Raw genomic sequence first — 12,419 nt, 5'->3', positions numbered from 1 at the left:
GAAGGAGTAGAGAAAATGAGGCATGATTTAAGGAAGCTTAAACAGTGGTCGAAGATATGGCAGCTGGGATTCAATGTCAGGAAGTGCAGAGTAATACATCTGGAGTGTGATAATCCAAAAGAGCTGTATGTGATCGAGAGTGAAGGGCTGTTGTGCAAGGAGCAAGAGAAGAACCTTGGGAAGATAGTGTCTAGCGATCTGAAGAAGACAAAGCAATGTGACAAGGCAATAGCTAAGGCCAGAAGAATGCTGGGCTGCATAGAGAGAGGAATAACCAGTAAGAAAAAGGAGATGATAACCCCCTTGTACAGGGGTCCTTGCTGAGGCCTCACCTGGAGTACTGTGTTCAGTTCCAGAGACCATATCTCAAAAGGGACAGAAATAAGATGGATGCAGTCCAGAGAAGGGCAACCAAAATGGTGGGGGGGGTCCTCCATCAAATGACTTATGAGGAGAGGTTGAAGGACCTAAATATGTATACCCTGGAGGAGAGGAGGTGCAGGGGAGATATGATACAGTCCTTCAGTTATCTAAAAGAATTTAATGATGCACAATTCCACAAATCTTTTCCATTGGAAAGAAATCATTAGAACTAGGGATCACATATTGAAATTCCAGAGAGGATGACTCAGAACCAACATCAGGAAATATTTCTTTACAGAGAGGGTGGTGGATGCCTGGAATACCCTTCTGGAGGATGTGGTGAAGATAAAAACAGTAAAAGATTGGGATTAAACACTGTGGATCCCTAAAGGCTAGAGGATGTAAATGAAGAAAAAAGTGCATGGGGGTAACCTGCTGATACGATGGTTACTACTCTTAACCAATAAGCCTGATACTTTTGATGCAACTCCAACATTGCTCTCTGCTTCAATGGCAAGAGGTAATGGGGAATTGGACTCAGACAGCAACCAACAAGGGCCCTGCATTTGATGGTTTGGGAAACTGATAAGTATGGGGGTGACTTGTATGGCGCAGCAGATGCTACCATAAGCTTGCTGGGAAGACTGGATGAACCATTTGGTCCTTTTCTGCCGTCACTTCTCTGTTTCTATGTAAGACTAAAAAGAGTGCTGGGATCATGGAGGGAGATACTGGAAAGAGTGCTGGAGTCAGGGAGATCCTTAGACCAGGGGAGGACAGTGCTAGCCTTAGTCTTTTTTCTATTATACTCTCAAGCTACATTTTATAAAAACCTGATAAAAATTTGTTGGGATTTTTTTTTTATTATTATGCAGCTTGGGAATATAACTGGAGTTCCAAGAGGGGGACCCCTTTCCCTGCCACTCTCCAACTGCAGTTCTGAGAGGGGTGGATACCTCAGCCCCTGATGCAGGGCATAGCCACAAAAGTGGCTCTATATGTAAAAATGTTTGCCCACCTATGCTTTAAACAATAGATCACAAAACAGATACTTTAACATGCTGCTGTGTGGCCTTCCAATTCCAGAAACATTACACCTAGCATCAGCAGCGCACACAAAGAATGCGTCACGCGTACTTCGATACACAGTCAAAAATCACTGGAAATACATACCACTACTGCCATCTGTGGTTTCTGCTTGAATAGCTTCTGTGGTTTAATATAACAGGAGAACTGCTTTGATTACATCCCCAGGGCTTCAGACCGTCAGGATACATTTACCAGGCCATTTTAATCATTTGTGTAAAATATAAACGATATATTCCAACACTCATGTGCCTCTGCACTTGAGTACCACAAAAAGAAAAAACAATCCCCCCCCCCCCCAAAATGTTTCTTCTCCAACCAATACTCATTCCCAAATTATTTTTCTTTAAAAATAAATCTTAACGATAAATGTGAACAGATTAACATGTAATCATCAACTGAGTCAATTTCCTTGTGGAACATAGTTGCTAATTTTTTTTTTTTTTTTTAATCATAGAGATCTCAACCTTATATACAATCTGTGAGTGTCAATTTTTCCTTAGAACACAATTGATTTATATTTAAAGATAAAAGTAATGTTTCTATTTTGCAGTCAATTAGTTTGTTTGGGTTTTTTTTAATGCTTTTCATTACAGGGCTACAGAATATTCCAAAGCAAAAGTGGGTTTTCAACTATCTTGCCATCTACAATGCTGAAACACAAAGCACTGCTCAGTAAAATTTCTAGCAAGAAAGAAAAATATTTAAAAAATAAAATAGTACCTTGCAACACTTGCACAGAAAATAGAAAACATTTGTATTGTCTCTAGCAAATGTCCAGAACACTGCTACAGTACTGAGGCTTGGCATACAATTAAAGGATCAAAAGGTTAGCGTAATAAAAGCTTGAGGGTATGGAAGGTATTTCTGCTAACCAGAAAAACAGCTGAGAAAATCCTGATCCAGCATTTTATGCAAATTACTGTTAATTAGAATTAGCGGATTACACTGCTGAAGGCTAAATTATATAATCAGTTTATCAACAAACTAAACTATGCTCTCATCCTCCCAGAACACTTCAGGCAGTGAGTATCTGTTGTACATCACTGTGACAAATATGCTTAGAGGTTTAAAAGGATCTTTAACAATGGTTTTAAAAAAGCCACATGTGCTATGGGCACACTGTCCACTTTACAGGGTAAGGCTTCAGGGAGTTTGGAAAGGTTTAGCAGCTTTTTAATCTTCCTTGAATCTTTGTATTTCTGAAAGTTAGTCCATTTTTTCGCTCAACTAAATAGTTCAGAAAACAAAAATAAAGCATTATAAAAATATTGTGTATTACAATGCTGTGGCTAGTTACATTCAGTTAGAGCTCTAATCCTTTGTTTTCCATAGGTCAATATTATATTTTAACAGTTTCACAAGACCAGCTCTGAAATTGTTGCTGACAGCTGGTTACCTTCACCTAACATGAATTATGACATTCTAAACTAAAACAAGCTTTACTGTTCTCCAGTGTGTGAATTTTGGATTTAATTCACACTTAACTGTTAAAGCAAGTTAGGACTACAATAGTGTGTCAAGACAGAAGTCATATCTCCACAGTTTAGAATTTTTGGAGGAGAACATGTTCCATATTTTTATATCTACAAATACACATTTATATTACCGATAAAAGAAAAGGCTACAGGGAGCTTGAAGATATATACAATATAAAAAAAATATGTAAGGTGATAAAACAGGTGTCATGTCATATAAGAGGTAATTACATTTTATATTTCAGTAAGATTAGACTTTTTTTGGTTTTGTTTTTACAACAGGCAAACAAAAAAGAATGTACATAACATTGTATACATCTTATATACCCAACACAAATCTACTTCTATAGTAAATATTTTTTTTTAAAAGTTTACATTTTTGTTTTTAAAGATTCCTTTTCTTTCTCATTCTTGAATCAGGTTAAACAAACAATTTTGTTGCACGTATTTGGTACAAAATGGTTTTGACAGCTGTGTGCCTTTATGGCAAAAAAATAAATAAAAGTTAGCAAATAAGGGATATTTGTGTGTTCTTACAAAATTTATATATCAATTTTCAAATAGGACTTGTGCACACAAGTTCGCTTTGAAAATTATCCTATGAAATGTATCCATACAAAATTACACCTACTAAAATGTGCGTTCAGAAAAATTATGTTCAAAAATGTAGATTCCTCCCCAGCTCCACTCTAGAACATCCCTGCTCCAGACATACACCTGCAAATTTACCTGTGTGCAGGATACACAATTTTGTGAAAGGCCATTTCTGCAAATAAAACATTTATTATTTGCAGAAATGCCTTTGGAAAGTTACCTTCCTTGTGATTATGATCATTCATGGTTAAGCTGAGTCATTTTTTGCTAAGACAAAATAGGAAAAATAAAGTTATCTACTCTGAGGTTAAACATTCAGCCGATTATAGCCTGGAATTCAGATACTAAGACATATGTGAAAGGTAGTTCTTGCTTTTGCAAACATATAGGGGGTAGTTTACAAAAGGATTTACATGTGTAAATGTAACTACTATTGTAGCAATTTTCAAAAGACATTTACCCATGTAAAATGCACTTTCACTGATAAATCGTATTGATAATTCAATGGCATATATTGTAGCAATTTTCAAAAGCTCACTTACACAGGTAAAGTACATTTACACATTTAAAACTCATTTTTAAGCATCTAAATGTTTTTGAAAATCAGACCCATATTATAATCACTTAACTGAACGCGGAACCTTATATTTTAATTCCAAACAAAAAGCATTAACCTTAAGAAATCTAAATTCGCATATCTTAATAATGTAGAATGTTAGTAGGTTTCTGGTTACAATCTCATGTCATTCCTTAAATCCCCTTACAGTGTTCAACAATTTGGACAGGCTTCCTTGTGTGAAATTTAGATCAAACCCTTGTCAATTAAGTTAAATTCTCCTTTCTTCCACCCTCCCCCACCCCCACTTCCATTCTGGCTGTATTAGTTACTACTGCCTCTAGATTGTTAACCCAAAGAATGTCAGGACACATCCACTATTAACAACCAAGTCAGATCTGGCTAAAAGTAACACAGTAACTCCTTGGAGTTATTTATTCAAGGACAGCCAAAGATGAAGCATTTCCACTGTCCAAGTCACAGCCTTCTTAAATGGCTGCAATAAAACTGGAGCCATGGTAACAAATACCAGTAAAACCAATTACAGTACAGTCAATTTCTTTCAATTTGTTAATTTGTGTTTAAAATATTTGCCCTTATAATGCATGTGCCTTTCAAATGCAAAATAATCTTAAACAGGTGGCGATTTTCTGGAGAGTGTGGCTTACATACTTAATGCCTTCTTTGAAGTTAACATCTTAAAGTATCTTTCTGCTTATACGGTCTTTTTGTGCATTTCCCTCCCAAAAGGCTGAATCAAAATATATTTCAGGACTCTATTTGATATTAAAACAGTTTTTATAGTGAAACTCTTGTCATACAGTTTTATTTAAACGTAATATAGTGGTGAGGTTTATACTCCATAAAAAAAAAAAAAAAAAGATGCAACCTCTTTTGTTCTCAAAAGCTTGGAGTGTTATGTAAGTGTACATAAGCTCATGTTAAACAGATAAACAGCATAAAATTCCAGCCAAAGACAGTTGCAATGAAAAAAGTATGACAAATGTTAGGTCTTCATTTTCAATTGTTGCTTTAATAAGCAAAAATGGGCATCAATGCATTTAAGGTAATTTGCAGATTTCATCATGTGTTAAAAGTCTACTTAGGAGCTCAAACCAGTATGATGATTACAGAAATTTTCAAGTGATTTGGTTTTGCTCCAGCTTGGCAATTTATTGAAAGAGAAAAATGGCTACCAGTTTGAATCTGTCCACTAAGTAGTATTTTCTTTAAAAATGTTATAGGAAAAATAAGCTTTTCATAAAGATGAATTAAGGACTCTTCTGCACAAAGCACATAAGCACCAATGTTTCGATAGGATTTCAAGTTACTTTACATAATGAGTGCATCCATACACTTGTTCAACTGTAAAACAATGTTAACTACTGCATGCTAACTTCAGATTTATCAGTCTGTGATAGTGAAGTATTGTGGCGTTTTCAAGCCAATTTTGTCAAGTAACAAGAATAGTATCTTACATTGAATATAATAAAGTTTTTATATATAAAAACAGGCTCTTACTGTGTATTGCAAATTACAGTACTATTAGCAAACATTTACAGTGCTACAAGATGTAAACCTAATTAAACTGTGCTGCAATCCTCCAAGCAAAACATTGGAATTCAATGCTTTAAATTTCTATAATCACATTAACAATTCAGCCTCTATATTCAATATATTCATTTTTTTCATTATAAGATATTTCAGTTTGGATCTCTTGTTACACAATACTAAAATTCTGGCTACAAATTAAAAAAAAAAGATAGGCTAAGTTGAATCTGCAATCTTTCTGAAGACAGAAAAAGACATCATGGTGCCAAATTTTTGATGTTATTTGCTGCTGTTAATTTTTTTATTTTTAATGTTTACAAGAATAAAGTAAATAAGTGGTTTCTCCCACCACTCTTTAGACTAAGAGTCAGAAAATGATGCAATAATATCTCAACATTTCACATACTGCAAGCACTAAAATCAAGCTAGTGGCTAATCATCCGTGCAAAATACTGCAGAAGTGCATATGCCTCAGTATGTTGAAATGACTGCCCATCACACACAATGAACAAGAAACATCCTTCATGAAAATTAAACATGAATCTAGCATAAGAAAACTGGCAATAAATCAAAATATTCTGTGTATTAGAACAGAAAAAAAATCAATGAATTATAAAATGATTGGCTTTCTTTAATTTACAGTATAATTCTAGACAGACAATAACATTTTGTTTGGATTTGTTGATTTTCTTTGACAATGTTGCATGGTGTTATTGGCTTGATGATACATCCACCCTTTAAACAGCTGAAACCAATCTCTTGCTGCACACTATCCATTCAAGTCTAAAGAGGTATCATTTTTTTAAGCCATGCCCCCCATCCTTTTCTCCTAAATATAAGGTGAATGCAATCCACTTTGAAGTTCTAAAAAGTGGAATATTAAAAAAAAACATCTAAATCTAAATTAGAGGATTGAGTTAACCCTTCTAAAACCTAAGTAAATCAAATGATACTTCATTACAGGTAATTTCAATTTCTATCTCCCCCAATTATTCCTTGAAAACTAAAGATGTATACCTGACCTGAGCAATGAATAAATACACTTGGGACTTAAAAGGATGGTTTTGAGTCACAGGGACTGTACCGGAACAAAGGTGCCATCTACAACTTATTTCTTGACCTTTATTCCTATGCATGGACTAACATGATTATTCAGGAGTGATTCTGAAAAGTCCCAACAGGGGCAAAATGGTGTAACCATTGTGCAGACTGGGGTACATGCGAGTTTGCATTGTTTCTTGTTCATAATGTGAAATGCAAAGGATCAAATTTTACACATAATTATGGATGTTTTGATAATTCTAAAGATCTACCTAGAACTGGAGTGGAATGTTTTTAATGCTTCCATCACCCACCACTTTAGAGACCAATGTATAGCAATCAGTTTATCAGCATGTTTACAAACTGCTCAGAATAAATCAATTTTAAGGCATTAGTAGTATTTTAAATATATAACCCAGTTCTCCAGCTTTCTAGATCAATAGTCTCCCTCATCCTAAAAGAAAAAAGTATATTATACACAGATCAAGACCACAGGGCCCATCAAAGGCATACTTTACTCGCAGTTGTTCCAAATCATTTTCCATACACTTGACTACTTAGTCAAATGTAACCAAACTACATTTTCAGTAAGCAAACTGTCTCATTAAAAAAGTTAGCAAGGGTTCTATTTCGTGCATTTCAAGTCAACAACCAAATAAAATAATTATGGGCAAGGAACAATAACACTAGCCAAAAGGAATGTTTCTGCAAATAAACAAACTTTAGATCTATGAGACTTCAAGAAAGTGCTCAGGATTTCATGGGTGTGAGTTAAAAGATCTTAAAAATTATGTTTCTGATGCCTAATACATTATATTTCATTGAATATTATAGATGGCATCTGATTAATACATTTTATGGGTGGGAGGGACTAGAGTCTGAGCCTCTCTTCTGTGTCTCTCATATTTGCATATGTCCTTTACAAAACTATGCACTATTGACAAAGATGTCGTGGACACCAAACTTCAAGACAACTACTGAACAGAAAGTCCAATTTTAAACATATTGTAAAATACATATATTAGGTATCAAACTCCATTTTTCATACCCATGCCATACAAATATTACTAAATTTAGAACAAAAGTATGACTACACTGTATGAGATTCACAAAGGTTTTAGCATATCAAAAAAAAGTTACGTCTGCTGGTAGTAAACTGTTCCAGCATATTTTTTATATAATGCATAACAGTGGGGAGATAAAGGGAGGGAAGGGGGAGGAACCCAAAGCTTTATTTTAAAGAATTAAGCATGTCCACACTACATGTGCGTGGAAAGGAAGCAGGTAAGGCAAAGTGCCTCATAAATCCTTGCTCCACAACAATTCATTTTATTTATGGAACCCTTATCTGCCAATTTTAAAAACAATCAAAACAGCTCAACAGGACAAACTAATACTATGCCACAAAATAATTAAAAGTTCATCCAAGATTTTCTATTTAAGTTAAAACAATTCTGTTTCTGGAGTACTTATCAAAAATATTAATTGGTTAATACATTATGTTAATTCAGATTAATTAGCATGATGGTGTTCTTATAAGGCTGTGATTTTTTTAATTTTTTTACCCTAAATTTCATCTGCTAATTGTGTGTAGTCTTCTTATATAGCCATAAGTGTGCAGCATAATTCTTATAATATTTCACACAAGTCTAGATGTTGGAGAAATAGACTCAGTAACTTGGCACATTTCCTTCACCCCCATGGCAAACAGATATGTTGCCACTCCAGCATTTGCTGACCCCCTTGTCTTTAACAGCATCCTTTGTAATTCGGGACTCTGGGCGCTACTGCTTTGCTAATTGCTCCAGGGCTCTTTCCAAGTTCAAAAGTTCACCTTTTACGACCTCACAAAAGACTTCTCACACGTTACCAATAAAAAACATTCCCATCACAAACACCAAGGGGAAAATATCGAGAGGCAAATAAAAAGAGCAGCAGCAGCAACAACAACAAAAAGAAATGCCGCAAGCAGCAGATTTCACCTCTGGCTTGGGCTTCCCAGCATCGTTTAGTTGGGTAGAATTAAAAGCAGTGACCTGGGATGAGTAGGTGCGGTCTTTTCTTAAAAGTGAAATCTTCTTGCGTGGGACGGGAAGGAGATGGGGGTTACACTCCTCTTTATTTGGAGAGGGGTGGGGGGGTTCTGACCACGAGAAATTGCTCCCCTGCACACACACCCAAGGAAGACGATGCCCGCCCGCCTCCCCCAGCCAGACTACATTTTGCATCCTGACCGGACCCTGCCAAGGCACTTGGAGCTGTTTTAGCCTCATCCCCTCCCCCTCCGAGCTTCCAGCACCTAGAAATGGTGTCAAACTATTTTTTTTATTCGAGAAAGGGGAGAGGAACAGGCACGGTGATAACAAAACTGGGCGGGCGCACCACCTCCTCTTCTTATCTGAAGAAGCGCACCAAATATTTTCCGAAATTCAGCGCGTTCCCTCCTCCCCTATACATTTAGCTATGTATTATTAATGAGAGGAAAACATGTCCCCTGCCGGGTAAAGAGAGCTCGGGGACGTGCACCGAGCAGAGCGCGCGCCGCATACCTGAGGTGAAGAAGGCGGGTGGGAAAACCGGGGTGGGGGGAAAGGTTGGTGGTGGTATGGAGAGCTCTTCCTAGCATTCATTCTAGGCTAATTGCTTGCTCCCACCCCTTCCTTCAGCTCCGCGGACTTACCATTCAGAGGCTTCAACCCGGTTTTTTCCGGACCCTCCACGCCATCGCCGGTGCCGCTTTCCACTTCCATGTCCCTTCCCCGGCAGTCCCGGGCTCGGGATCCCGGCTGCAGCTCAATGCGACGGGACGCGCCGCTCCATAGCGTCTACAGCGCGCGCGCTGTCACCCAGCTGCACACCAGCAGCAGCGCAACCGGCGCTCCCACGCACCCAGCCCCCCTCGCAGAGCATCTCGGGACTTGGAGTTCTGCTCTAAAGCCCGGCACGTAGCGCACAGAAGAGCTGCGTTTCAGCGTTACAAAAAGCAATTAAAAGATCCAAGCACTCTTGTGTGCTTCTAAATTTCTGTGTACCTTTTTTTTCCCCCTCTGTTGTATGTCACTCCGAGCTGTTTCAAACAAGATTTGTTTTTCTTGTATTATTGCATAGAAATAAAGGTTAAAAAAAAACATCAAAAGTAATGTAAGGTACTATCTGTTATTATTGCTATACTATGGGAGAGGGGGTTTAAAGACCTTATGTATTACTTTCATAGCATAAGTACAAATTGTCATGTCAATAAAGATTCCTTAGTCATATGGAAATGCAACCTATACCTCTAATTTTAAACTCTAAAAAAAAATCACTGGAACTCAAATTATAAACCCTGTGTTTGTTAACTGCTACAAATTAAAATTTCATTTATTAAAATTATGGCTTCCTACATTTAAGAAGGATAATTTTATAACAATCTGCCAACATGCATAAGTTACAATTTTCCAAGCTAACTTATATGCATAGTTTGCTTTGAAAATTATCCAAAATAACACACACAAACTTACTTACACAAAGTTGCACCTGCTCTTTACAACCCATAACTTATGCATGTTAATTTATACTCATACTTTTTAAAATGAAAAGTATGTCTGTAAATCCCAACTCTGCCCTCAGAATGCCTGTTTTTTGTGTACATAAAAATATGTGCAAAATCAGGTTATCTACATCTTCTATGTGCACAAAACTCAGGTGAATTATAAGGAGCCATTTACACACATAAACTTCTGTTTTATGTGTGTAGATGTCTTTGAAAAATACCCCCAACAAGGGCTAAAGTTATGTACAATGAATTCCAAATAATAAATGAAATTCAAAGTCTATTCAAGATAAACTACATACTGTGTAGAAATTACTTCACTATTAGTTTATAAATTAATAAACTAAGAGATAATGAAAACCCTGCTACCAGTTAATAATTCCACCAACCAAAACGCTTAGCTCCTTCATTCATATGAGTTCTACTTCCCATGGTCTTCACTGTCATGGCATAGCAAAGTTTATAAGAGCAAAAAATGGGCCAGTGGTAACAATCAACAGGAAAAAAAACCCAGGAGATTGGAAGACTTCAAAAACAAATATGAAAAATTGAACCAGGAATAGTAATAATAAATATTACTGTAAAATAATTAATACAAGGAAATAACAAGACATAGGTGTCAATAATTTAAAATATGTCCGAAATTTTCATAATAGTTTGATTAGCCGAGTGAAGCTCAGTTCAATCACTATTTCAGATACCCTGAAGCAGGCATGGCAAGGGCCAAAATATTGTCAGTGTCAGGAAGTTTGGGATTTATTTGGGCTCTCTAGTTGTCAGAAGGTGTTCGGAGGATAAAAAGAGTGGCACTTAAGAGATAGGTTGGAATATATGTTTCCTAAAGAATAAAGAAGGTATAGTTCAGGGAATAATAGAATATAGTTTATTTAACTTAAGACGCTTTAACTTAATTTAATTTTAACTTAACTTTATTTTATATTATATTTTTATATATATATTTATATATATATATTTATATATATTTATATATATATATATATATATATATATTTTTATATATATATAAAATATAATATATATTTATTTTATATTTAACTTAAGACGCTTTAACTTAATTTAACTTAAGACGCTACTATTCAGACAAGCCTTCCCATAACACTCGTCCTTGCCTCATCCTCCACAGACCTTCTCTTCCTAAGCTCAGATGCCTAAGCACTTTTTCTTCCACTGCCTAAGCTATTTAATATATGTATATTAGTTTCATTAAATCTATGGTAACCCTCCGCTACACTCCCCCCCCCACCTTCCAACCCCCCTTCCAACCCCCTTACAATCCCTCATTCCTACCCCTCCCTCGGAATACCTTGTTACCCCAAAAAGCCAACTCTTATCAGTTCTTACCAGTTTTGACAGGTTACTCCCCATGCTTAAGCTGTATCCAAGTTTTTCTCTCCCCCTGTTCTATGTAAGACAACTTTGTCACTGTTTTTTATGGTTGCAATGTAAACCGGAGTTATAATTAACTCTGTTATTTGAACTTCGGTATAGAAAAGTTATAAATAAATAGTGTTTCTAAACCATAGGAAGATATTTTAAGTAAAACCATAAGTATAACACATATAAAAAAAAATTTGTAATAAAGTCATGAGAGGTTTAAATAAATTGGAACAGTATAGGAGGTAAACTATGGGCCTCATTTTCCAAGCACTTTACCGCGTGCGATAAATTCGCAAATCGCGTTAACAGCTGTTAACGTGAATGCAAATTAGTCATTTGGTATTCAGGGGGCGGAGCATATGTAAAGCGGGAACCTGTGTATCGAAACAGCCGCAGTGGTAGCGCGGCTGCTATCTACAACTCCAACCTCGCGTTATGGACTGCGTTACAGGCCTGAAAAGGATTACCGCCATCCACGATAGTCCCAGACAGGCTGAGAGAGAGAGAGAGAGAGAGAGAGAGAGAGAGAGAGAGAGAGAGAGAGAGAGAGAGAGAGAGAGAGAGAGAGAGAGAGAGAGAACCTTACTATAGTGCCTATGCCCTACATAGGTATTTTAACCCCTATAGGAGGGCCACCTACTAACTCGGGGTGGGGATTAGGTATGAGCGTCGGGGGTTGGGGGCCACTTTCGCATTCCACATGAGACCTACGGACAGAACAGTGGTCTCTAGTGCAGATTTGCTGGCTGTCGGAGTGAGGACGCTCACTCCAAGAAGTGGTTTGGGCAACGTTCTCTCTACCTAGCTTGATGGACACTCT

The 12,419-nt window shown here is 36.7% G+C and overlaps 1 protein-coding gene across 1 annotated transcript in view; it reads right to left on the bottom strand.

Annotated features, from left to right (window-relative positions):
* NR6A1 (nuclear receptor subfamily 6 group A member 1) overlaps positions 1-9,542 on the bottom strand; it is a 630,470-nt gene extending 620,928 nt beyond the window's left edge. The window contains exon 1 of the mRNA XM_029613773.1: positions 9,350-9,542. Coding sequence (XP_029469633.1) covers positions 9,350-9,419 — 70 coding nt within the window. The 5' untranslated portion in view covers positions 9,420-9,542. The remainder of the gene's footprint in view (positions 1-9,349) is intronic.
* Between the last annotated feature and the right edge of the window lie 2,877 nt (positions 9,543-12,419).

This window comes from Rhinatrema bivittatum, chromosome 8 (genome assembly GCF_901001135.1).
Source record: "Rhinatrema bivittatum chromosome 8, aRhiBiv1.1, whole genome shotgun sequence".
In the NCBI taxonomy this organism is placed as follows: domain Eukaryota; kingdom Metazoa; phylum Chordata; class Amphibia; order Gymnophiona; family Rhinatrematidae; genus Rhinatrema; species Rhinatrema bivittatum.
The sequence above is the reverse complement of the archived record's forward strand: the minus strand, read 5'-3'. Positions and strand labels throughout refer to the sequence as shown.